Source organism: Anopheles coustani, chromosome 3, assembly GCF_943734705.1.
Source record: "Anopheles coustani chromosome 3, idAnoCousDA_361_x.2, whole genome shotgun sequence".
NCBI lineage: Eukaryota > Metazoa > Arthropoda > Insecta > Diptera > Culicidae > Anopheles > Anopheles coustani.
This window is the reverse complement of record NC_071288.1, coordinates 50,688,800-50,716,104: the sequence shown is the minus strand read 5'-3', so window position 1 is coordinate 50,716,104 and position 27,305 is coordinate 50,688,800. Positions and strand designations below refer to the sequence as shown.

The following is a 27,305-nucleotide window of genomic DNA, read 5'->3' as shown; positions in this document are numbered from 1 at the left end:
ATGTCTCGATCGTTTCTAGTGGATTCGTTAATCAGTGATAAGCCAGCGCCGGTGAAAAAGGCTTTCCCCTTCGTGGGACCCTTCACCCAGTTACCCGTTTCGCCGCCGGCAGCTTCCATCCCGTACTCGGCGTGTTACGTTGGAAGCTATCTGTTCTCGCTTGGATTGCAACAACAACAGCAGCAGCAGCAGCAACAGCAACAGTTGCTTCAACAACATCCGCAGCCATTCTACTCGCACAACCTTCCCCACACACCCACCACCCCGCCGGTGGTTCCCTTCTGGCACTCGGATGTGAAACACGAGCTGTCACCCAAGCTCTACCAACCGACCGATGTGTCACCGCCGAAGCTTTCCCCCAAGGAGGACTACTACCGGAAGCTGTACCGCAGTGAGAAGACCCCGGAACGCTTCGCCCCCTACACTACCTCGGCACCGTTAGCGAGCGCCATCAGTAGAAAGTCGGCTGCTCTCGTCAAGCCAGAACCTACCACCAGTTCAACTCTCCAGCCAAACCTACCGTCGGCAGCGATTCCTTCGACGACACCTTCACCTACTCCACTCGGGGAACCGTGCCAGACCTACGCCATCGACGATGAACTATCGAGCAAGCGCATTCGGACGGCCTTCACCAGCACACAGTTGTTGGAGCTGGAGCGCGAATTCGCCGGCAACATGTACCTGACCCGGCTGCGCCGCATCGAGATCGCCACCCGGCTGCGACTATCCGAGAAGCAGGTCAAGATTTGGTTCCAGAACCGACGCGTCAAGCGCAAGAAGGGTGATGCTCCGTTCGGTTCGGAATTGTCCGGCGGTGCTGGAGTGGGAGATGGTGCGTCATCGCCCAAGGAGCATCAACATGGGCAGCACTGTTGTTGCCGGGGATCGAGTTGTGGTGGGGCGACTGGATCGGACTCGGAAGCCGACCAACCACGCTCTCCTCAGAATCCGACCGGATCCAGTTCTCCCGTCGGACGCCAGCAGGATCAAGCGTGGGACTTTAGCAAAGCCTACCACCACTAACGAAAGTCGCCAACAATCGACAACTGGACGCTCCGTCCATATCCAGTGATCATATTGTACATAACGAATGAGATACGGCGAATGTTTTCCTCTATCCTACGATGCTAAGACATAATAAACAATTGTAAAATAAATGACATAAAATTAAAATCATAAAATCTTATCTTTCATTTGATATCTACATAACTAACAAATTTATATCACATAAGAGAGAGTTTTCATGTACTTAGTAACATTATAAATACCAATCAAAAATGAAAAAACTATCTCAAAAGATGATTCTTTTCGAATAGCAATGTTTTTTTTTGCTATTTTTCTTACATTTGTTCCACGAGAGTGATTGAGAGTGGGTTTTGTCATACAAACAAGAAATCCGTAAAAAATATATTTGCAAATTTATTAAAACGCTTTATTACTCGAATGATCGTGTTAATCGTGAGCAAATTGATATAAAATATGGAGAAATCATGCTGCAACTTTATTTTGAAAGAATAAATGGAATAAATGTAAAGTTTTTCTATAGACATAAATAAATGATAGCAAAAAAATTAACGTAAGTAGTTGTATTAATATTTTTACAACATGAAATTTCATTGCACAGTAACATAGTTGTTTCAAAGTACTGCTTCAAAGAACCCGATGTCACATTATGGAAAAAAATCGTAATCTTAAACAGTAAAATAAATTCAAGACATAATAACTTCACAAAAGTTGATTCATATTTGGAATTTTAATCATGTTTCTTTCAAACAATAGTAAGCTGCACAAGATCCACTGGAGCTCATCAAATATAAATTGTCTAGATTGTATGCCTATAATATGAAGAATTTTTTATCAATATTGATAGATTATTAATCACATATCCGAAGCAGAAATAACCACCGGGGTTGAATCTCTTTTATTTTAAAATGTGATGGAAAAAGTTGAATTAAATTTTATTAACAAAACAATGAGAAAGACAATTCTTTAAAACATATGACACACTTGAAATGAACATTCTTTAACTAATAAAATTAAAAAAAATTATTGGAAAAGACGGTCACATCTACAGACTAACATTTGCTGATCGCTTTCCATTCGATAGAAAAAATAAAGCCATCTTTCAGGCGGGTAACACAAATTCGATGCGCGTTTTATTGCCTTGCACATTTTGCAAATCATCCTTGAAATTTTATTCATAGCAGAGGTATGAAAAAAGACATTATTTTCTGCTCTCTTTGAGGAGTATCTTTTTGTACAAATTAATGAAAAAAATCGTTGATGTATATCCTAATAACATTTTCTAAAATCTTATAGCTACCATACCCACAGCTCAATCTGTAGGTTGTCGAGGAGGAAACGGAAATGATTTTTCCAAAGGTGGGAAAACCAGCCGTACGGAAGAAATGAAAGCAATTTACAATTTTCACGCTCGTCATCACATTGTGCCGGTTCAGTCCGACGAACGATCCTCTAGCATTTGCTTAAATTGTTGTTTGCACTTTTCCATACGGAGCCGTTCCGGTCCAAAACGGAAGTGTAGCAGGCATGTGCTCCCGACCGAATGAAAGTCAATAAGGATCGTGTTTTCTCATTACTACATCCTGTCCAGGCTAATGAGATTGCAAATTCGTTTTTCCGTTCCATGCACTTTCTCTCGCTGATTGCAAACAGTGACAAGAGGAAATACAGGATGAACAAGAATCGAACAGCCTATTCGAAAGCTGGACCGGGTGATAATGAAATTTCTTTTGAACCAAAACTACCCACACGCCAGGCCGTCCCGATCCCATCGAACAGTTTTCAAGTATGACATGTATGATGAGGGCCACTTTTCGGAAAGGATCAATTATGTGGGCGAATAGCCGACCGGCATCGGTTAACCAAGACGGAAGGAAGGGATCCTCCCCGGGGCCGGAAGAAGAAAAGCGGAACCATTGAACGCAGGTCAAGCAAGCAGGCGCAGTCATGCGCCTAAATGAGCAGCCCTCAAGGATCGGGCTCGGTGTGGTGAGGTCACAAGACATGTGTCTTTCGCTGTTCGGGATCTTCGAACCTGGCTGAGGATCACGGCCTCTGTACGGTCACTGGCCGGATTACATCGGTTTCTATATAGTGGCAACTGTCCGTGATGTTGACACAGGCAAAGAATGAAGCCATTCCAGTATCCACCCACCCGCTTCTCTTCGGTTTCTCCATTAAGCCGCTTACTCGCTCTCAGGATCAGGATTAGGAGAGCATTAACTGCCCAACCAAGTGCACCTTTAGCTGAAGTGCGATTTTTAAGCGGTTACCCTCCATAAACTTGTCAATAGAAATTCGACAAAAAAAAATTGAACAGCTAGGATAACCGGAAACGATCGAACACACTTCGGAAATGAACCTGTAACACGTGGCATTGCGGAAAAGATTAATCGTGTCCTTTTCCTTTCCCTGGAGATTCGAACGGAGACCTGTCGTCTCTTGACCTCGTCGCACTGTGTGGTCCTTTGAAAAGATAGAACTGTTTATCCTAAAAAGTACTAACACAATAACTGTCCTAAACACAAACTTACTACGAGGCCTGCATCAATGCAACGTTTATTTTACCGTACATCCTATCATGAATGCGCGATGCATAATGCTTATTTCTTATTGTCCTTCGCTGTTTGAAGGTTCTCCCTTGGAATGTCTGTTTCCTGACATGGTTTATTAGCTCCATTACTAGTGTCGTCTAATTGTCCTTGGCTTGAGAGGGATTGCGTGCTAAAAGAAATAAACTAACATCATTTTTCATTCACCTTTCCTTTAAATAAATATAAACGTTTTAATGGGTGCAGTAGTCATTTAAATTCTAAATGTGTATTTTATATTTCTTTAATCTCAGTTATTGAAATTATTTTTGTTCAATCGCTTGGATTTGTAATTTGAATAAAACTCATTTTATTATAAAATTTATATTTGAACGAGAAAAGTTTCTAAAATTCCAAGTATTTAAGTTTTCAACTAATTTTATTTTCTACTACAACCGGCCTAGTTTCTTTGGAGGCTTTTAGCACGGAGCTATTTATATGCTCATTAATCATCGGTTGCCGTCGAGAATTAGGTGTTTTCAAGTCGCCGAGACGAAGTGAGGTTTGTGGTTCATTTTACAACCGCAAAACCATTCCTAAACAAACAACACAAGAGGATGGCACAAGGACAACGGATGACGTTCAAAACGGTCGAAAAAAATAAACATCGCCGATAACGTAGTAACCCAAACTTATGCTCCCATTTTTGACCCCCTCTTTCCATCCTTGCTATATTGTGTCAACAAACCACAAATCAACGACCACGACAATGCACAAATACCAATAGATAATCAAAAAAAGGAAAGATAGGAAAACTAATCCACCAGCGGACACCAAACCGAACCGATCGATCGCGGTGGAAAGGAAAACTCCGCACCGAATCGATTAATCATCAAGCGGCCATTCGCCCGCGCGAACGTCTTGCGCCTTGCGGTGGTCAGTCGCGGCGTGTCCGAACGGAGGACGGTTTGCACAATGAACTTTTTCGGAAGACCCGCCGATTGTGTAGTCGTCCACGAGGTAAACAAACACCACTCTCCGCCATCGCCTTGACCCTAGGTAGCACTTCAAGATCGCTTCGTCCGGTATCGGGCCATCGGCTGGAAATTCAATTAAAGTGAACTTTGGGGGTGAATAAAAATCCAATAAAAATCGATTTCATTGACGCTAAGTTGTAGAAGACACGAGAGGGAGAAAATGGCCTCCAGAAGGCACGCATCTTACGAGGGATAAAAAAGAAGCACACGAACGTCACCGGAGTAAAAGGACACGCCGAGCACGATGATGTGTCGCAGTGTTCGGTTATAATTTGTGTTTTGTTTGGTTTACCGAGGAGAAGTTAATTTATTATCATTACCACCGCTGCGTGCTCGCATTGGAAGGAGGACTGGTTTGGCGTGTCCTTTTTTTCGATCTAACTTTGTCTCTTTGTCGGCAACTCGAGTCCTTTTCCCTCCGTCAACCTTTAGACGACGTCGACACTCTGTCTGCCGGTGCATCCATGAAGTCGATCGTGCTTGATCTTTTATCCCGTTCAGTGCATTTGTTACAACTCCTCTCAATGAATCCTTCAATTGTTCGATAGCAACGATCGTTCCCATTCCTCCTCGACTCGTTGCCCATTCCCCATCGGTAGCACAATGGAAGGCTCGACAGCCGAACCCGAATTCCTTGATCCTTTTTACATTGAGGCAGGTAGGTTTTTCGAAAAAGAAACAAAACATTACCGTAGTCCTTCCACCCACGCCGTGGCATGTCCTTTACTTTTATTATCTTCCCGTTTGCCTTGGTGCGCTCATTGAAGCTTCATTCATGAAAAGTGTCTTCGGTCCATTCATCTGGGCCCGTTGTTACACCGTCCATTCATCCATTCTGAGACCTCATCCATTCGCCAGGGCCACAAAAGGAAGACGAATACGACGGTTGTGCATTCCGCCGAAAACGAGATTCCCTTTTTCCTCCCTGCTTTTTACCTCACAAACTCAAAATTGGCCTTCGATCAGTGCCGGTATCCTTGCCGGGGTTTAGAAACGGCGACATCATACCGTGCGGAAAATATGTCTCACCGAGAAATTCTTCCCGAACCGTCAGCCTAACCTGTTGGCGGACCTGTCCGTACCGGTGATGACCCGCAGAGCTTGGTGACAAAACCTCCACTCCTACAAGCAGCCAGAGGCCTGGGCTTTCGGTAGTCCTCGGCTCACTTGACTCTGCGGCACGACCATCGTTCTTCCCCCCGGAGTGTTTCTGGAGTGTTCCGTTCCCTGTTGCCGCTATTGGATTTGAATTTGTCACCACCCGCAGTGCGATCGAGCGCACGGATTTGAATAGGAACGGCCAAAAGTCGACGCAGAAGGATCACGCAAAGCGGAGAACCATTTTCGCCACGGGAAGCTTATTTCACAAACCCGGCCAAAGATTCGCCATCGGTGATGTAAAACATCTCCCGGAAGACTGTGAGGCTAAGTTTCTATGCGTTGATAGCGTGGGAAAGCCGTTCACTAGGTTGTTTGAAACTTTTCCCGCAATCGGCGTGCAATTTTCCCTCGTTATGAAAAAGTAAAAAATCAAAAGTGCTTTATCACCCAGGGTGGTTCTGGTGCGATTTTTAACCTGCCGCATAACCGGATGGTCAATGGAATGATCTGCTATGTCATGCAATTCATTGCTACATGTTGCCGGAAGATTCAAAGTTTTCTTTTCATTTGTCAAAATGAATGCATTATCTAAAGTGTATTATCATTTCTTGCAAGTCTGCATAAGAGCAGTGTTTTCTGATGATTTTTATCCTCGCATGTTTGGAGTTATACATTCGAAGCAGGAGAAGCTTCGCCAGGTCGCGGAGAACCGTTTTATGTTTTTTTACGGAAAATTTGAGGAAAAAAAAATTAGTTGATAGCCGCCAAAACCACCTTATAAAGTAAAGCCTTTCCATATTATTTCTATTCCGTTTTGAAAGTTGTAAATAATATCATTTTATATTATCTATTTTATATAACTTTATTCTTTGAATTACTGCTTTTCATGAACTTAGAACCAATTTCTTGAAATTTGAGAAAATATTGTCTCATGACATTGTCAGTGACAAATAAAGTGAAATAAATGGAAAAAATACAGCAAGGTAATCCATATTGTGTGCGTATGCTAATTACTGATATTAAATTGTGATATATGCTTATTTTAAAACTCTTACGATAGTATACTTTCGATAATGAACTCATCCTCAGTTCGTTTGCGAATAACTTTATAAATCAGAAGCAAAAACTCGTTAGCCGAAAGTACAACAATCAATACATCTTCCTTGCAGATTCAATTCCCACGTGTACGACTGACACATACCACACAAATCCGCACTTCCTTCCTATTTAAACCGTTTTTTTTTCTGCTGCGAATCACATGTAGGATCCGTTTCTCCCACGCCAACGCGGAACGGGTCGGTTGACTGACAGCCAAGCACCCGTTTGAAAGAAAGTGGTTCCTATTTATGATTTTTTTAAAAATAATGTTGCCTTTTCTTCCTGAAACTGAAAAGAACATTATGAGAAACGAAAAACCGAGGTAAAATTTCACAAACTGGTAAATACACTTACAAAACGACCCCGAGGGCACCAACTCCCGAAGGGTTTTAACGACAAGCTAATATGCTTCAAATAGTGTTCGGACGGTAACAGGAAGTGCTGTAGTGTTGTACGAGTCTTTTGAAGTCTTCATCGAATGAACTGTTGCGGCACCAAACAAGACCGATCGCCACCATGGGACGCATCAGTCTCCAGGACCATGCAAGGTACGTATCCGGTAACTTAAAAGCTAGTCGAAAGTTCCTTCCATGCTGAGCTGGTTAAGATTTACAACCCCTTACGTTGTTCGAAAGCGAACCCTTGCAAAGAACAGCACGTCGTAGTTTGTTCAAGATGCCCACTACAAGAGTGTCCTGTCCGGAGTGATGTAACAAACCACCAATTGATACGTCATCGGGCTCTTGTTCAGTTGATAGGTTGACGAGGTAAATATCTATTTGAATTCGAGGAAAACTCCCGGACATTTTTCTTCCCTCATTTAACCCGGACTATCCCCGGTGCTTGACTGTCTTCCTTTTCTGCAATAAATACTCGAGGTTTTATTGCCACCATAAGAGCCTCCCGGCTAGAACTCGCTCCCCCGGGTCGATCGGCCATGGATTCGATTGGTTCCGGCACAGCGTCCTGCCGCCGTTCCGTCTAGCCGGGCTGTCCGCTTCCAGCTGGGCCGCTCGAGCCGTTCCATTCGAAGATGTTTGTGAGAGTAATTTTCACCCCCGGCCGTTCGTGGCCTTACCTTACCCACTCGACGTCCGTGGGTCCTGAAGCAGCGTATCGAAATTAAACCTTATTACGGTACGGCACTGGAAAAACGCTTGCCCTCTACGAGTGTCCGCTGTTCGTTACGCTACATTCTACGTTCACACTTCGGAGCGGAGCTATTTAGAAGCACATGCAGAGTCTGCCAGGGTTGGGCCGAACCGGCCTTACCTTTTTCTGTTCCTAGCGCGCACCGTCGGATAAGTTGCCAACTCACCGATTCCAACGGAAATGCAATTCCCGGAATGGAACCACGCTTCCGATGAGGGTTGCAGCGTAGTCAACGAAAACATCAGGAAACGCCGGGCCAGGAGAAAGGGCCTTCTTAATCCAATTAGCGGTGAAATTAAGACAACAAACAAATTTCATTAAAATTATAAAATGATATCAAATTAAATTTGTTACGCCACATTTTGTAGGCTGCCATGCTCTCGCGTACTGGATCGAACGGTGGGTTTTCGGGTCGCTTTAGGATGATTTTCCACAAAAAAGGTTTACGTTGCATAACCGGCGACGCTGGGCCTTACTAGTAAATGGTAACGGAAAAAAGGGATCGTGAATCGTCGGCGGATCAAGCGGAGAGGCGGAGAAAATAAAAACAGGCGACAAAGCGATCAGATCCAAATCAAGGATCGTTGTTTACATTTCACAGGCCAACTACTGTGCCTCTTAACGCACAGTGCACACCATCGCATGCAACTTGTTTACACGTCCTTCCTTTTTCTGTGGAGCGAACATCCCCGTTTTGTCCCGTGTATCCATAGCTTTCGGCAATCGATCACGATCGAGGGTGTGTGATACAATGTAAATACACGTGTTTTTATTTTCTTGCTTTTTTCAGGCCTTCGAATCATCCATTATTTTATATTTCGACGCTTTTAGAATGGGATCAAACCGTCGTCCCTTTGGGGTTTCGATAACAAATGGGATCGGGGGCAGACAAAACCAAAATATTTTCATAGCCCCAGAGTTAATCGTATCCTTTCACACGGGGCCTGAATTCGGTTGCAATACAATTTTCCCAAAGGCTATGTTTTGGGTGCAAACTCAATAACAGGTAAACTGATCACTCGAAGAATTATAAATGATTGCTTAGCCGAAAGCTGATGATGAACAGTAAGTGTGATTCACGATCAATTGAATGCGAGTCACTTTGAGTACATCGTTTCAGTTATGTAACCCAGAAGACCTCAAGTAGATTGTATAGTATCGAAAAAGCAAGATTAGGTTTACCACCAAAAGCAAGATTAGGTTCAACCAAAACAACACTACTTTTAATTTTCAATGTTTTTAAAATACTTCTAAAACATAATACTAAGGAACAAAAGCAATATCTCACTAAATAAACTTTTGTGAAATCCAATACCGATAAATTTTACCAAGTTTATAAACAACACAATGTAAGAAATTTGTACACGTATGCATGAAAACAAGTATGTCGTTTTTTATAACTAACTCGTGTTAAGGTATTGTTCGAAAAAGTAAAAGTAAAATAAATAATCTAATAGACGAGATTAACGTGTTTTATCGCAAATAACCTCATATCAATCAAATGTACCAATAAACTCATTGATAAAATATGTCAAAAACAGTAGTAAATGATGTTTTACAGTTGAAAGTGCAACTTACCTACTTAAGAATTTAATTTTCATAAGAACATGGTTTGTAAATATTTTTGCAAGGTGTCTTAATTTGATAGAATATAAAACCATTACCTCAAAATCACTAGACAAACAATTTGACTCATAAATGATTAATTCTGCAAGATAACAATAACAATAAAATGGAATATAGATTTCAAACAAAAATCTACGTCTTTTCTTACGTGTGCGCTTCAAAACTTCCTTAATGGGCTAAACAAACGATTATTGTCTCGTTATCTACTCTTTCAGTATCAGGACATGTCTATAACGTAATATCGACAAGGTCATTCCGGAATTTCCACAAATTGCCCTTCCTCGGAGCGTGCCGTACCGCCATTACGCTGCATCCCAACGACCCCTTCTGGCTAGTCAGACGTCAAAAATGGTCCCCTCATCCTCCGGAAAGAGGCGGCCGGTCTGCAGTTTATTCGCTCTTTGTCAACATACGCCTTCGTTCCATAACAGTTCCGTGTTCCAAGGAAAAAGGGTACGGCAAGACGACACCTCTGCTGGGCGCGCATCAATGGGCGTCAGAATGGTGAACACGGGTACCGAAACACTAGGCTTCGGGCGCATGACAGGAAATTCTAAGCAACCTCCCCCCCAAAAACTCTCTAACCAAAAACATTTTTTGCAGTGGCACGCGTTCGCGCCATTCGTTCCGATATTGGGGTTTCACTACACATAAACAAAAGCGAAGGAAACGACGTCGCCGAGTGTATAAGCTCTCGGCATTCCGGGCGCGAAACGCTCCAGTAACAGCGCCGCCGTTCGCCATCAATGGTGTCCGTTTCCGTTTCCACCGGTGGGATCCGCTGGTGCTTCCCTCTTTTGGCAGGTCATTCGGATCGGGGCAACGTATCAATTGTGCATTCTTATCTGGAGCCGATTTGTGTTTGTTACAATTCTCATGGAGGGGGAGTGGGGCGTCGTACATCCCAAGAATCCCTAAACCAATGTTGCCATAACGTAAGTGCAAATATGTCGAGTTAAAAAATAGTTCAAAATGAAAACAAAACACAAACTGACGGACCAGACTAAGTGCCTGCCAAGGGGGCGTGCTGATGGATGCGAAATGTATCGCATTACAATTTAATTTAAATACAAACGATCAATAACGACTCCACTCCACGATCACTGTCTTCTGCCCGGCGAGCATTCTTTTTATCGCCGACAGCCATGATTGGGGCAACGCAAGGTGCTCGAGGGGTGTACGGTAGATCTGGCGGGACTTGTTCATCCTTGTCACGTTAGGGAGGGAAACCGTGCGCTCTTCTGTACTCCAAAACCCTGACCATCATCATCGACCGTTCGCGAGGACAGGAAGACCATTTGGCGCGCTCCCGGTGCGTTCGTCTTCCCGAGTGGCGATTAGTATCGGCTCAGTAACGACGCCGTGCGGATGCTCGAGACAGTCGCGAGATAGTAGTTGGGCGAACCGGTCGGTCCCGTTGCGGTTGGTCGAATTGGATAAAGTTAAAGTAGTGGAAAACTAGCGACTGCAAGTTATCCAGCTCTTGAATCCAGCTCGTGAAAATTAATGGCTCCGATGGAAACCGATGGATTTTTCCGTGCGAAGTGAAAAAGGTTTCTGGTAGAAATTAAATCCGGTAGAAGTAGAAGCTTCTGCTGGACTTGAAAGCTCGGTCGAAACAAATCCTAGCGAACGCAGCGATCAAACTGGACCAGGACCATCACGACCATCCCGAAACCAAGATCTTGGATCCAGAGATTCTTCCGCCCGGCAAAATGAAGACAGCAGCAGCAGCTGACGCCTTCAACGAAACATTCGCCGAATACGTCGGGGCAGCAGCAGCCGCGGCACTGGCGCTGACCAACGGGACCGGAGGCGAACAGCACCAGAAACTGATCACCCTGACCACGCCCTGCATGGTGATAGTGGTACTGTCGTACATCTTTGGCTGCGTCGGGAACCTGATTGCCCTCATCCATCTGTGGCGTAACGTGCGCAACACGAAGCACGCGCTAATGCTCAAGTAAGTTCTGGAGCTGCGGTTCACAACACAAATCACCAAAAACCAACCGGTAAGGGTAGTGGACTCCCGTACATGCCTAAACGGTGCTTAGCGATTCTGTGCACGTCCCCAACTAGCTTGGGGTGCGACTGAGATCACAAGTTGTGCACACCGAATTCGGTGCCGAAGTGTACGAACATCAAAATGTTAGGTTAAAATAACAACAAATTTGATATTAACAATTTTAACTGACCATTGAAACATTTTTCCTCAAAGCCATAAGATTTTTCTTCTAAGATCTTTTCCGTGTAAACGTTTCCGCCATCGCCCCTCGGCGGGCTATTAATTGCTTTCTAATGTGTCCAATAACTATGATTGATAGACTAGCATGGATACGAGGGATATCAGCTGTGGCAGTTGATTAGACAGAGGAAAATCAATATCGTCGTAACGATAAACGGTTTTATTGCCAATCCGCATGCCGGTGGACATAAAATAGTGTTACGGGGTCGGTTTTGTTACCATCGACGCCTTGACGATACACGATTGAGATTTCATGTTTGTCAATTGTGCAAAAAATAACTGCGAAGGATTAATGGTCGTTTCATTATTTTGGATGCGATTGATTGATAATTTATTTTGCAAAAGTTATGTATTAAAACGTTACTTTAAAGGTATTGAATTTAACAATTCAAGTTTCATTGAAACAAATTATTCAAAACTCAAATGTACTAGACGAATAAAATGTAAGACTTTAAAAATGCGTTGACCCTTGAACATAAGGGAACGGCTTTGGTTTGGTAGAGTGCCTCTTTTAATAACTTTTGATCCTTAACAGTTTACCAATGTTCCTGGTTGTGAACACCTGATTTTTGTGTTTTAAGTGAGTGTTTGGACATACAATACAATGGTAAAGATTATTGTTTCTAACGGCTTCACTGCTTCCTTAAGCTTCTTAGATTTGTACATACAGCTCCAAAAAGCATACAAGACCAACTAGAAGGAATTTAAAATTCATCAAATCAATGGGCATTTTATTTTATATTTTTCAATCTCTGGCTATTGTTAAAAGTGGCCCACAACCGCATACTATTTTTATTGTGAACAATAAATATTCCTTTATCAGCAACAATTTTCCGATAATTTAAAATAATATGGGTATACCGGAGGAAAGTTTGACTTCAAACAACAGGGTTGGCTATATCCCATACATAGGAACATAGGTTTGGCTATATCCCATACATTTGGGATCTATTCTGGCGCACGATCGCAACTGACAACAATACATTCTTTTTTCTTTCTGCCACCTCTATAGATGCTTGCTTACGAACGATCTAATTGGGCTGTGCGGAATGTTTGTCCAGATGTGTTTACATCTTTACCTTCCCAAAGGTCTGGTAATGGCGCACATGCATCACTTTTGCGTCCTGCGCGTGATTTGGCGCGTCTTCGGTATCAGCTCTGGCTGCGTGGCATTCGTCATGGCACTGGAAAGGTACATCGCGCTGGCCAAACCATTCTTCTACCACAAAGTAAGTACATCGTGAATGGTTCCTGTCCTGCCCGAAAGGAATTAGGATATTTTTATTTAATGGCATCCTCCTTTGCAGTACGTGACGGATAATCTGATCCGCAAATCGATCTTCATCCTGTGGGCCATCGGTGCAGTCATAACGTTTCTACCACTGTTTGGCTTCGGCGTTTACTTCGACGAGCAGAAGAAAACCTGCGTCCGCTACAAGGATGCGACGGACCCGTTGGACGTGGCGTACGCGTATTTATTTTTCAGCGTCGGTAAGTAGCGAACCGAAAGGGACTCTCAAAATTCGCACGCTCGAAGTAACATCGTCCGTTTTGCGCTGTTTAATTGTAACGGCTTCAAGGTACGCTGCTATGCATTGGAATCGTAATTTGCAATCTCAGCGTGCGGAAGGTGCTGTATCAATCGCACCGGAAGATGTGCCGTCAGTTCGGTTCCATTAAACCGACGCCAATGATGAACCGTCCGTTGCGCCACACGCAAAAGTCGGCCAGTTTCACCGACTCCAATATTATGCGCATGTTCAACGAACCCACGACGGAGGAAATTCGGTTCGCCAAGCTGATGACCGTTCTCAGTGTATTCTTTCTGATCTGCTGGCTTCCGCAGATGGTAACTAGTAGATGGTTTAGCAGTACACCCAAAAACAACAACCGACACTTAAGCTTTTCCCTACCTCCACAGATCTCCATCATCTTGTTGCAACAGCTGAGCGCTGCCATGAAGCTCAAACTATCCTGGATATTTCGCCTGTCCGACATACTCATACTGGTTCACTTTATGCTGGATCCGTACATCTACGTGCTGCTGAAGCACAGCCGACGCAGCGATCTGCGCACCATGATACGGTACGTGTTTAGTCGGAATCAGTTCAACATAGTGGAAACTGCCATTTCACCAATGCAAAAGTCGACGTCCTCATCGCCCCTGCCGTGAGGATCCGGTGAGCAGTTTATGACACAAAAGTACTCGTATTAAAACATTTTTAAAAACCAAGCATTATACTCGATGTACCAACGTTTGACTGATTTGTTCAATGCGTCGAGAATAAATAAGATATCTCCACAAGCACAAGTGCGGCAGGTGTAGTTCTTTCACATCTTACATGGTAATAAATGGTCTGAAAAAGAAACAACTATCATTAAAGAGAATCAAAACTGTGCATTAGCTAATAGATACACATTGATAAATAAAATAGTTTAGTTATAAAAAAATGAAGTGTAAAACATTTTTGATTATTCTAGTTTATTACTCTGTTTTCAACAAAGGTTCAATTTATTCCCGGCATAAGTGATTCAAAACAAATAACAAATGGTTGTGAAATCAAATTTAAAGATGTCCCTTTCAAAAACTGTCCTAAGTGTCCTAGCTCGAAAACACTGATCCTAATTTGATCTGCCTTTCAAAACGCATGCTGGACCCAAATTACTTTTATTTTTTTAAACTAAGCTCATTAAGAGGAACAAGCGTAAACTGGTACCTATTTCGTGAAATTTAATTTCAGAAAATTATTCTCACTAGAATACCACATGTGTTACCACTACATGTACTGCAACATGTGTTACCACTACGGTTATTGTTTATTTATTCTGAACAAATTTGTAGAAAACAAATCAATGTAATGCGCATCTTCTGCTTTCTCATTTTAGTTTCATATTAACGTTTACGTCTCTTACTGTTTCGTTGGAAACCCAAACTTTGTTTGATGGTTGTTTCCGCATACCCTACTCGTACACATTTCAACGCCTTCAGGATGGCATTTTGCAAAACTTTGCAAACGGGATAAACAATTTATAGGAGTAAAAAGTGTTTGCTTTCATCAAGAAGTGTGCACTAATTTTTCTTTTGCTAGATACATGCTCTATTAGTTCAAAATGGATTATGTGTATTGCAGGTGGCGTACTCTTTTCAAATAGACTATATTTGTTAGTAGTTAGTAGAAGGTTGATATATTCGGTTAAGACGGTTGTTTACAATCACGATTGATCCTTCACCCCGCCCTCTTCTGGCGAGCTCAAACTACAAGACGCTTGTTGAACCTACGCTATTTATTATCTGTTGGTAGATTAAACATACTGAATAATATGAACTACAATCGGTCTAGTCCCTCCTTCTTTGCCCTGGTATGGATTTTATGTTATTTCTCCTGTGTTAGAATATCGTTTGTACTATCAGTGGCAAAGCACCAATAAAAGGAAACTTCACTGTTACTGCTCGACTTGATGCAAGGATCTCAAATGAACCTGACTTGATCAACTGACTGGTGGACCGGTGTTATATTCTATGGAAGTTGGAATCATTTTGAATCGACCCTTTAATCACTACGATTCCCGAATAATATACTTGAACACTTTATTACTGGTTGCTACATAAAAACAAATAATATTACCCTTGAATGTGTCGCTGGTTGTTCCTCAGCTGTTCTAATGCCACCAGTAACATTTCCAAATAACCAAATCTTGACCATTCTTTTTCCAGTTTCCTTAATCAGAAACTTTCGTATTGCTTAAAATCATGTTTAATCTAGCCATTTAAGCACGATGGTAGGAAAAGAATTTTTTGTTATTAATTAAATTTTCAGTTAAGTAATTAACAACTTAGCAGTTTATTATAATTTCGATACTTTTTAGACTCATGCAACTTTTACGCGAGTTCATTTTTGCAGAAAGCAATGATAAAAACGTAAATAGTATGTTCCGAGCAAACTAGTACGGCTAAGGTTATAAAATATGTTTTACTTGCTTTAAACAAGATACGCTTATAGAAGAAGGTTTGAGGAAAGTAGTTCAATTAAAGCACAGACTGAATACTGCAGAGTAAAATGTTAACCTATCGAACGGCATTGATCAGAATCATATCAGGGTAAACTCATTTGCTAAGTTTGCATTACGGATTAAAATATACTGCGAATAGTTAGTGTGTCCAGCTACTGTATTTAAGATCAATTGTATTAGATACGTATGTTGTAGAACATACAGGAAATGGTAAAAGGGAAGGTATATCAATCTGTATCTGTCTGTATGTATATGCTTATAATGCAGGGATCGATCAAGATAACCTGCCTACTACAAATCTCTACCACATTATCACAACAAATGCTGTCTTCTGGGCAGGATCTAAGATCCTACACGCTCCAATCAAACTTCGGAGTAGACGACAGCCGAAAAAGGGGGTGTTCTGTACTACAAAGAGGATCATCATTGATATGCTTCCAGTTCATTAGTGTATTAGCGATGCTCACAGATGCGCACATCGTACCAATTCCAAACAAATCTTTCCCCACTTCGGGTAAGCGCTTTTTGTACGTACCGCTACGATGTACCTTAGTTGCTGATCGTACTGATGCAGTCCACATTTTTCGTTTCGTGCAGATGATACGCCCCGAGATCGATGCTTGATTCCCAAGAGATGGGCACATTGTTGCCACCGATAAAGTTGCTGTAGAACAGTGGCTGCTGTTGGTCGTGCTCGGAAGCGGTGGAAAATTTGCGCGGCACGGTGGCAATAGTCGCGCCGGACCCTTTCACCGAAGGGCAAGCGGTTGAATTTGTGTTCATTGCAGACCCATTGGAAGCACACAGTAGAGGGATAGTATCGGTGCAGATGCTTGCCTGGGTAGCGTCATGTTCTCCAGCCGTTCCGGTGGGGCCGTTTACTGAATCGCCGCACGAACCAGGCTGGCTTTCGAACGTTTTCTCAATCGTAGAGCTGACGTACGGACAAACGTTCGATGAACGAACCAACATGCACCAATTCTGTTGAAGAAGAAAATTGGAAAGTAAGCAATAATACGGCTCTTTCGTACACGATATAGACTATTCACCAGTATGTTAAAGGTGATTGCAAATATAACCGGCATCACGCACGAGTGGACATTCTCCAGAGCAATAACCTCGAGGAACCAGCAGATGGAGAAGATCGGCTGGAAAAACAGCCCGAACTTGATCGCTTTTTTGAACTCCGTGAAATCCTGTACATCCGATGCCATGCTCGGTGTGGTCAGCTCGGCCAAAGACAACTGGCCTAGGTCAATCCGTGTGTCGTAACAATCGAAGGACCGCTTCATGGCGTTCATAGCGTACTGGTTGGCGGTGGTCGTTGCCATTACTCCCGAGGCACATCCTCCAGCTGCTACACCGATCGTAGTTTGCTGAGGCAGTGTTACGATCGAGTGTCGGTTGGCGCACTCCGCATACTCCTGACAGCAAGAATTCCGATCCTTTACCTGTTCCAGCTGCGGATAGCTATTGCTGCGGCATACCATAGCCATATTCATGCCGGCCAAGGATGGCAGCCGGGGATAGATGATGTCATTACACTTGGACGTCGTCTCGATTATGCTTTCGATGCTCTCACACAGCAGCTCCGTCTGTTTGGTCGAAATCCTTTTCAAGCTGAGCGTTCCCAGCACGGTGGTTAGTATGATGAGGAACGAAATAGGTATCATAAAGCTCACAATCATACCCTTTTGAATGGACATCCAGCAGTAGCGATGCACCTCAAACCGATCAATTGATGAGGCGTAGGAGAACTGTTTTGGTAAAATAATGTGAGAAAAATAAAAAACAGCATTTATGTACCATATGAATAAAAACCAGTTAAATCTGGTCACTTTTGGCAACACAAATTAAAACTTTCAGCAATTTTTAAATTTTATTCTGTAGTTCTTTCAATTATTTTCAAAAAGCCGTTATTTTTAAACTTGTTTACATTGAATCAAAACAAATGCTAATTGTGCGTGAAAGAAACTCCGTTCTCAAATTGCATTGCTTTGTTTTAGGAACCTTGGTTTACTTCAACTAACCTTGTGGGGTGTGTACTGCTTCGTTGTAGTAACCTCAGCGTGTGAGGACGCTTAGATTGTTTATATATTTGATAGCTTATTTTTGTTCCGAAAAAGTGTTAAAACTTTGTCCTCTGGAGAGCATAGACATAAAGGCAGTAGTTTTACTTGAAACGGTGGCGTTTAAAGTGCATGTGTTAATGTGTTACCATTTTTATGTGTTACGAGCAAAGTTAAGGATGAAATGGAGCTGCTACAAAACACCCATACAGCCCGCTTGGTTTTGGGTAGGCAAACGCGATGAAGACACGCCGCATGGTGCGCGGGACAGTGCAAAGGAAACTAATTGATTTCTGTGTATCATTCTTTGGCAGCCTATTTATACAACCAGGATCTCAAATCGCTTGCCGAGGAGTTTTGCCGCAAAAGCGCTTATCTTCAGGAGGAAGCACGATTGCTGGAATTCGGAGAATTTCCCGTCAGCCCGTTTTACCGACCGCTGGTCCAGATTTTCAGCGAGTACAACCGGATGTACATGCAGTGTACGTACCGTAGCTTTTTGTTATCCACTTCGAACAAGCAATAATAACCATTTGTGCTTTCTCTCATTTTAGTACTGACACTGATTGGCCAGTTCGAGGACAAAGTGTCCTTTCCTGACACACTGCCCGAGCTTGAAAAGGTGGACATGATATTGAGCCTAAATAAGTCACGCGATACACCGTGCTTGCAGAACATCACCAATTTTAGCACGCAGGCAATCAGCAAACCATCGGTCAATGTCTCGTACACTAGTCAGGTAGTGAAGACGGGCGTAATGAAAACCTGCCTGCTGCCACCTGCTGCCCAACCGTTTCCCACGTCTCCTTTGGCAGGGAAAGCTAATGAGGTACAGCAGGATGTTGCCCCTGTTGAAATCGTCGAACAAACGGCGCCTGGCAATGAGAGTCTGTCAATGCCGACAATCAATCTTAGCCGGGACGAACTAATAGAGCTTCTGATGTTGGAGCGTGACAAAGAAAATGATACCGCTCTGGCGTACCTACTGCAACAAGAAACCATCCCAGAAAGCAGTTGTTCGAGTGAAAAAACCCATAACCGACCAATAGAAACCAAAGATCCCGGGCCAGTGTCAGAAACGGTTTTACCAATGACCATCCAACCAGCGTTAGCTGAAACGAGCAACTTGTCTCCGGTGGCTTCATCTTCCATTAACACTGCTGGTCCCATGGAGCAACCGGCTTCTTCTACCTGCCAACAATCACGACCAGCGAGCGATGTCGCGCAGCAAACTGGGATCAAAGAGATTGTGGCAGCTCGCATTTTGGGTTCCATGGCTAAGGGTGGCTTTCGATCCGGGCCACCAAACGACACTCCACCAGGGAACCCGATTGTAAAGGACACCGCCTCCGGTGGGACGCGATCTTCGTCCAGTCGCAAGCGATCTCATATACGCATCCTTGACTTTGGCACCCCGGCCTTGAAACGATCCAATACTAAACCGAACCCTGGCGGTAATACAGAAGAACGCAACGTGGAGGCAGGCTCTACTTCACGCCAGCTGTTTGCAAAGCAAGGCACACCCAGTTACGGTGGCGATAGTAATGAGCCCGATGTACAGATCGCAGCAACCTTTGCAATGCCTGCAACTAGTACCAACGCGACGATGGTACCACCCGGACAAACTACACATGTGGGGAACTCGCAGCGGGTACAAAACATGAACCCAATACCACATTTGCGTCAAGTGGAAGACAGGTTACACGGCCAGATAAACGTAAACCCTGGTTTGGTCGTTTCGCAAACGGCTTCTTCATCGTCTGGGAAAACGGTTTTCACCTCCAACGAAATCCAAACACAGCTAGTTGGCCTTGACGAGGTGAAAAGTAGTTCCTCAGAAAAACCACTGGACGTACGGCTTCTTTCAGCTCCCACGTCGGAAGCTCCGAAAGTAACTAACAACGGAAACTCGATGAGAGAAAAAACATTCGACCCAAAACAGCATCGTGTGATTTCCACGGCAGAAAAAAAATCACGTCTCATCGAAAGAACTCACAGTGGTACAAATTTGCGGACAGGCGTTTGTCTGCCCAGTAGCCAACCAATCCCTTCTCCTTCGAAACCGAAGCAGAGTAGTGTTAGGAAATCAACGCATCTTAGAGAAAAAACTACAACACGGGATGTAGTGCATACTAAACATACAAATGCTACTTTACCCCGGATGGTGACACGCTCCTCGTCGATGAGAATGGTAGAAGGTGATGGCAATCTTAGTGTAAATCAAATTACTACTAAAATTTCAAAGCTACCCACCAAAGACAACCTTCCAAATATACTTGTGCCGCAGCAAGCGACCATGAGACGCTACGAAAGCACCTCCAGTTTGATGGCTGGCGAAATTAGCGCTCTGCACACGGAACCACCCGAGACTCCGTTCAAATTTGACCCACTGAACGACTACCCGATGACACCGCGTTTCCTCACCGATCCGTTTCTGTCGGTGAGCAAACTGGACGCATCGGCCTTTAGTGCTGTCCCTTTGCGCGATCAACCATCGGCTGGGCGTAGCAGTGTAGTTGCCTCCCTATCGGAGACGAATGACATTAATACTCCCGGCTATCCGATAACGCCCGGTGCGCTCGATACTCCAAAGACACAACAGAGCCCAACCAGCGCCGCCGTCTGCTACTACCGACCGGATGAGGGCAATGCAATGCAACCACCGAACGAGACGCTCCCAGCGGAAGATCCCGTCATCCAAGAGCGCCCGGACCCAGGATCTTCAGTCATCACCGCATGCACGGGCAAAGATCCCGACAAGATGGAGATCGTAAGTGGCGATCTGATGTTTGTGATCTCTTCAACGCCGCTGATGGAACTGTTCGAACAAGAACCAAGCTCCGCTTCGTAGGTATGCGATTTTGTCAACTAGCTTTAAATTGAATCACGAAAAGTAGCAACACAAGCAAACAAAATTTAGGGAAAACAGAAAAAAAGCATTATCCCTAATATTGGTCTTCGAATATTTCATACATAGAATATGAACTTGAATTGAATCTATTATGTACACAACATGTGATACAATCTCGTAATATTTTAGCAATCTAGTCAGTAGGACATTTATCATCATAAAACCTTTTTTCTTTGACATTTGCTAGGCCCCCCGTTAATGAAAAGAAATATACTACTATACGACCAGGATTAATCGTAATCAATATGCACGAACTTTTGTCATACCTAAGTCAAAAACAGAAATAGAAAATCTCTTATACACATTTGGTTCAACAAATTGTAAAAATAGTATCCAGTATAGTATATCTAATAGTTTTTTATGTGATTCTCAACTGACAGGTTACTTACCAGCACGTACACCGCCGGAACACCGTATCCCATCAGGTAGTGATACTTCAGCTTCGGGGCGCACTCGTTCGCGATCAGATCGTAGATCACGTAGATGTAGATCAAACACCAGATGCTGGTGCTCAGGTGCAGATAGTGCAGCAATAGCGCGATCAGCTCGCATTTGATCACGTTCCGGGTGGCCTGGACACCCAAAATGAACGACAAATTGGCGGCAATCAGCGTCAGCAGCAGATTCAGACAGATCGGATAGAACGCATTAAAGTGCCGCAGGCGTCGGTTCTTCAGGAACAGTATCATCGTAGTCAGTATTTGCGGGGCCAGCGCAAAGACGGCACCGATCACAATCACGTTGCCGCCCAGATCCTTGCGCAGGTTCCCATTAGTGCCGTAGTAGATGTACATAATATTGTCGATAAAGTCGTGCCCCTTCATGTCGTTGTTCAGATTGTCGAACGAGCTCTCGTCCTCGGCCGCGGTGGTGTGTGCCTGGGGAGGTTTGCGCAACGATTTCGAGGAATCTGTTCGAAGGGAGTAAGAAATTATTGTCCAGAATGTAAAAAACACACACACGATAAACTGCCAGTAACCCACCATTTGGGTTGAGAAAACTTACAAACTTTTATCACATTTTCCTCGCCCGGGTACCGGTTACGCTTCATGGTACTCTTGTTGATGAAGGAAGCGTAGATCTTGTCCGGATCCGGAAAGATGTCCGGTGGTCGTGTCGCCACTTCACCGCCCACCGGTTGCGCTCGGCCGTGGGCGCCCTCTTCTGGTATCGGCAACCCACCGAGCGTCATGCCTGTCTCGTAGTTCTGTCCGTACCCGTTCGGGCCCGGCTTACTGCCGGAATCGTAATCGTAGTAGATCGGTTCCATGATATCTCCGGCCGGACGAGTGTAGTTAATGAAATCGTTGATGAACTTTGTCTCGTAGTTCGCGAATTTGGCTCGAATAGTACCTTCACATTCTGCTGGCGAGTTCATTTGTTTCATGATAAGAATGGGAAGGACAAAAACCATACTCTTTAGGTTTAATGTAAATGTTAGTCAAACGAAACTTTGTACAGTAGATAACAAAATCGTTGGTACAAACTATTTAATAGAAGCTAGAAAAAGGATCTGCTAATAAAAGGCAATTATTTATTTACTTTACAAAAAAAACATTTGTATATTGATTTCGAGGTCAGAGTGGAAACGAATGAAAATATTTCTTTAATTAAAATTTTATTGGAAGCATACACTCGTTTTCTTTAAACCTAAACACCAATCGTTTTTCTTTGCTTATCTCTTCCTTAAGCTATTTTATACATGGGGATATAACAGTATAACCTGAAGGAGCTAAAATGTCCCTACATGTATCAATCCTTCTTCTTTCTTGAGAAGAGCTTGAGTTTTGCCATTTACATTTATATGTTATCGGTATAACATTGTTTGTCCCGAGGGCTATACAATTGGGTAAGAAACTAGGTAAGGATAACGTAGAGGGGAGAGGAACGAAGAAGGACGTACGGGACGCAAGGTGGGAGCGGAAACTGACGAGGGACATATTGTAATCGAACCGATCACGAACCGAGGCCGTTGTCGATACACCAGGAGGAAAACGCATCAGCAAAACGTTGAAGGGAGAGGAGATCATTAGACGAGGATACAGGAAGGTAAAGCTTGACATCATCCACATACAGCAGGCATCCACTCGATGGTAGAACCCTAGTGGCGTCGGCGATGAAAAGTGTCAAAAGAAGGGGACTCAGGACGCTCCCCCGGGGACTAAGGAGCGTTTTGCTACTGCTTCACTGTTTATGGTTGTTGCTGCTGTGATTGTTGTTGTTGTTGTTGTTGTTGCTGCTGCTGTATCTGCTGAAGCTGGTTGGCGCTGAGAAACATCCCGGCCGACGTGAGGATTGTGGGAGCTGCCTGAATGAAGAACGGTTGTGTCGCACCAGCGCCTGCTGCCGCCGTCGTTCCTCCCGTTGTCGCCCGAAAGAAGTTCATTTGATTTTGAGGAATCGAAATCTGTGCGATCTCACCAGAAGGTGTGAGGACATGCTGGATCACGTGCTGCACTGGTTGATTGGTCGATGCCAGTTGGCCGATCGTAGATGTCTGGTAGCCTGGTGGAGTGCCGCCGGGGACCGCACTCATCCCGATGCCCGTCGAATTCGGAAAGATTATTTTTTGTGTTGTTTGCGCTGAGTTTGCTTGAGGTTCGTTACTTTCGAGCTTTACATCGGTTGGCATAGTGCTGACCTGCAGAATGATGGCACCTTTTGGGTCCGGTATGCACGGCTCCGACTTTAAATGCGTAGTATGGGGTGGCATTTGGCATTCGGCTTTGGCAATCTGTGAATAGTACCGTACTTCACTTTCGTCCTCAGCGGCGACCGATTTCGTTTCGGACTTCCTCTTTTCCTCTCGTGGCACGATGTCGATAAGAAAATCGTACTCCTCGCACGTCGCGATGGCCATAGCGACGTCGCTCCGCAGCAGAGTGCGCCGCTTGTTGCTCTCGGTTACTAGAAAGGCCCGCATCGTTAACTCCTGGACGAACATTTCGATTGCCTGGGCGAAAATCAGTGGCGCTTCGGCACCGATCATCTTCACCTCTTCGTCCAGTTTCATGATTTTTTTTATGCGCGCCAACGGCAGTGACTGGTTGCTGGTGTCGATGTGTGTGATCTCCTGCATGCGACTCATCACGCCAGGCCAAAATGACTGGATGTTTAGCTCCGACTCATATAGTTTTTTCTTTCCCGAGCGGTTAGCCGTGTCATTCGTTACATCTTTCGGTACTACCGTGTCGGATTTTTTCTCCATTGCATTCTGTGTATCCCGCCTCTTAGCCAGTGCGAAATTTGGTACGTTCAAATTTGTGTTGTCTTCCGCCAACTTTTTTATTAGCCAATCCATTAAGGCTCACAAGGTTTCAACATTTAAGCAATTGAAAAGTGTAACAACATAAACTTCTTGCTTAAATAACTCCCGATATTACCGGAAACTGCAACAACAATAAACAATATCTTCTCCACGATTCGCTACTTCGATTCTGCAACATTCCAACAGGAGTTGTTTATTTACACTGCAAACAAACAACTGAGCAAATGACGTATGGCGGTTAACCAAGATGCATATAATGTATACCTATATAATAATCATCTTGGCACGAGCCCACAAATTTTTGAACTCGAATAAAAAACACGACTTTGGTTTGATTCTTGTGTTGTAACTGTTCGAGATGAATTGAATTGCAGCTTAGCCACGACAGTACGGCACTAAATTGGCTGTCTCCAAAAAAACCACAACATTCTGCATAGAAGTATATTTGTGATAGAGCCTCGCTAAAATACTACAAATGCACGCTGCCGTACCGCAGTTTCAAATCCAACTGCAGGAAAAATAATAGAACCAAATCCTTTGAAGTTACGTCTAGAAATGGGATATGTTGTTCACAGAATTGGTCATAAAACTCGCTTGAACTTCAGAGGGAAAAGGCCTTGAAAAACAATATGTCCTTCTAAGGTCATAAAATTATGTGATAAGGGTTGACTGGTGAACGAAGTAGCACCCAAAGCATAACACAGAACAACCGTTGAACAACATGCGCTTTCCAATGCATATGCGTTTCCAGATGTGTGTCTTCACATGCAATATGAGTTAAAGGAACAATCGTAAAATCACCTTAAATCTGAGATGCAAAACAGAGAAACCAATAGCAGCTAGGACCAACGGATGTCATAAATAAACCTGGCACATGTTCGAATTCTAGGACCACACAAAGACAAACGAAAGAACTTCAAGAAACCACAATTTGAAAAATTTCTATCGTTGAAAAGGCATAGTTGCAATGAAAACTCTTTTCTTGAGACTCGTAATTAGCAGCCTGACGAAGCTGAGCCTCAGTACGCACCAATCTCCTTTGGATAATGGTTACTAACAGGCTTACATTTCATACCGTGACTTGTTAACCACTGGATCTTTAATATTTGCTTTTTACACATGGATCACGACAAGAAACACTTATGCTTTAGTTCTAGCGTATACTCTTATCCCACAAGTCCAATTACAATTATTGCAACTAGCTGAATGTGTTAAAAAGTATGTTCAAAAAAAGTTCAGTAAAACTATTCCAATTTATTCGTCTGAGCGCATTAATTCTGAATGCATTTTGGCATTTTATAAAAAATGTAGCTGATCTATATCGTGTTTCACTCTTGGCCATGTCTCACAAAACATGTGTCGAATGAAAACACCACAACATTAACAAACATTCAAAATAAATGTGGATCCAATGAAGAGACTCTTCTTCTTCTTCTAAGTCTGCGAGGATTTACACCAGTACGGCTGTTGAATCCAGCTTCCTGGGCCATCGCCAGCTTACCTGGTGATGTGGACCTCTAAGGGTTAAGGACCGGCAACTAAGGCCATATGTCCCAATGAAGAGACTCAGAATGTATTTTTAAGTATAAATTGACTTGAAAGTACACTTTTGCTTTGTCACTTCGTCTTTTCGGAAGCCTCATCCTCTTGGGAATCTCGTTCCAATGCACAAAATAAAAGCATGATTGAAAATGCAAGTCAGTGACACAGATTGCATACACCCTCCGTGTGGGCGTTCGGTTCCATTTTCCAAATCAAAAAAGGGCAGATGCACTACGTATCTCAGCAAAAAAAAAAATCTTCGAACCATTCCGGTCGTAAAGCATAAAAGGAATTTGGTTGAGTGCATTCCAAAAATAGGGCACGGTTTTGCAGTAGTGAATGCAAGAAAATAAAAACGCTACAACAACGAGGAAAAAAGAAACCACGATAAATCTCTCAATGTCAGATCAGTTGTTCTTGTTCGCGGCAATTGTGTTCTACATTCTCGACTGCCGCAGGAGCTGGATCTATAAACCTCTTTTTTGCATGGGGTTTGGTGAAAAGGACATTCAAGAAGGCGATCATAATACTGTGTTGCCGAGCAATAAACCGCCTACCGAGCTCGGTTTCCGTACGCTACCGGCGTTGTTCAAAGGAGCAGCGTTAAGTGAGAACCATACTCAACTGAGAAGTAGTGGAGGCGTTCGCCCAACTGCACATCCTTTTTGCTTGTTCTACGTCTAACGCACCAGGAGGAAATGGCGATACACATTTGGAGGGCGCTCCATCAGCGGTACTTGTCCGCACTCATTCAGAAAGTGCGCCACTCCTCACGTGCCGCTTGTTTCTGCTTGAAGGATACATTGGTTGGAGGTGTTCACCCCACTGCAATGCTCAATGTAACTGCCGTTGCAGGTAAGTGCTGCTTTGTTCCCCTTTTCTTTTTTTTTGAGAAAAGCAACAAGAAAACCACTGGAGATAGACAAAAGCAAGATTTCCCCAAAACCAGCTCCATGCAGCTTAGCGGCTAAACGGATTTCATTTAGGGTAAGTTTTAGTTCTGGTTGGATATGATTTGCTAGCCGACAGGTTGAAACCAATGGTTATCCGCGAGAAGGGTAAAAAAAATATTATAATGAAACCAATTCGGGCAAAAATTGATCAAACATTTACCGAAACGAAACATTACGATTGATTTGACATGTAAATTCTAATTCCGTATGTTTATGTATTTACGCTAGGGCGAATTGATTTTTCGCCGTCGCGAAAAACCGCTGCTGGATTTTTGGAAGGAAGTAGAGGAAGCGATACTTCAGTTTTATGACCCTTCGCCAACCATCACCAACCAAAAAAGCGCTGGGAGGGCCCACGATGACAGCGGAAAATGCGAGTGTGATGACAAAAAGCTTCCCCACCGCCAGAGAAAAAACGAGCAACCGAAGCAACAAGAGAAGTAGGCCGACGCCGTCGATGTTGTTGCTGGCGTTGTCCTGCCCGGGTAAGCCACTCGTTACTTATGCATGCAAATTGAATCCAGTCGCACACCATCCTCCCCCATTACGGCGTTAGCTTTCTGCCCGCGGCCTGTTTTTCCGTCTACCGCTACGGACTTCGGCGGTTTGGCTACAGATTGCTACAACTAAGTAAAGCAACTCACGTAGGCGGCCGGAAAATTGCAGCGACACCAACAGGAGAAAAACAATTCTCGAACTCATGATGACGTCGTACGGTCGTCGGGCTGGAGGGTTGAG

General features: G+C 43.7%; 5 protein-coding genes across 5 annotated transcripts; 3 read left to right on the top strand and 2 right to left on the bottom strand.

Moving 5' to 3' along the window:
• LOC131272718 (homeobox protein Hox-B4-like) lies at window positions 1-1,023 on the top strand. The gene has a single exon (XM_058274552.1). It carries the CDS (start codon window positions 1-3, stop codon window positions 1,021-1,023), a length of 1,023 nt encoding a protein of 340 aa, XP_058130535.1.
• A 9,046-nt stretch (window positions 1,024-10,069) lies between these two features.
• On the top strand, window positions 10,070-13,986 carry LOC131262514 (prostaglandin E2 receptor EP4 subtype). Its single transcript, XM_058264541.1, is given in 7 exon segments — window positions 10,070-10,082; window positions 10,172-10,339; window positions 11,198-11,531; window positions 12,826-13,042; window positions 13,121-13,304; window positions 13,394-13,662; window positions 13,735-13,986. Coding segments are annotated over 7 exon segments (1,437 nt in total).
• A 2,387-nt stretch (window positions 13,987-16,373) lies between these two features.
• Window positions 16,374-27,269, bottom strand: LOC131272714 (uncharacterized). Its single transcript, XM_058274547.1, has 5 exons — window positions 27,212-27,269; window positions 21,810-22,166; window positions 21,194-21,714; window positions 16,874-17,581; window positions 16,374-16,805 (listed from the first exon to the last, which is right to left on the bottom strand). The coding sequence occupies exons 1-5, from the start codon at window positions 27,267-27,269 to the stop codon at window positions 16,374-16,376; spliced, it is 2,076 nt and encodes a 691-aa protein (XP_058130530.1).
• Window positions 18,741-21,848, top strand: LOC131272715 (mucin-4-like). Its single transcript, XM_058274548.1, has 2 exons — window positions 18,741-20,744; window positions 21,185-21,848. Exon 1 carries the CDS (start codon window positions 18,789-18,791, stop codon window positions 20,742-20,744), a length of 1,956 nt encoding a protein of 651 aa, XP_058130531.1. The 5' UTR covers window positions 18,741-18,788; the 3' UTR covers window positions 21,185-21,848.
• Window positions 22,797-24,165, bottom strand: LOC131272717 (nuclear transcription factor Y subunit gamma-like). The gene has a single exon (XM_058274551.1). The coding sequence runs from the start codon at window positions 24,103-24,105 to the stop codon at window positions 22,996-22,998; it is 1,110 nt and encodes a 369-aa protein (XP_058130534.1). The 5' UTR covers window positions 24,106-24,165; the 3' UTR covers window positions 22,797-22,995.
• Window positions 27,270-27,305: the final 36 nt, after the last annotated feature.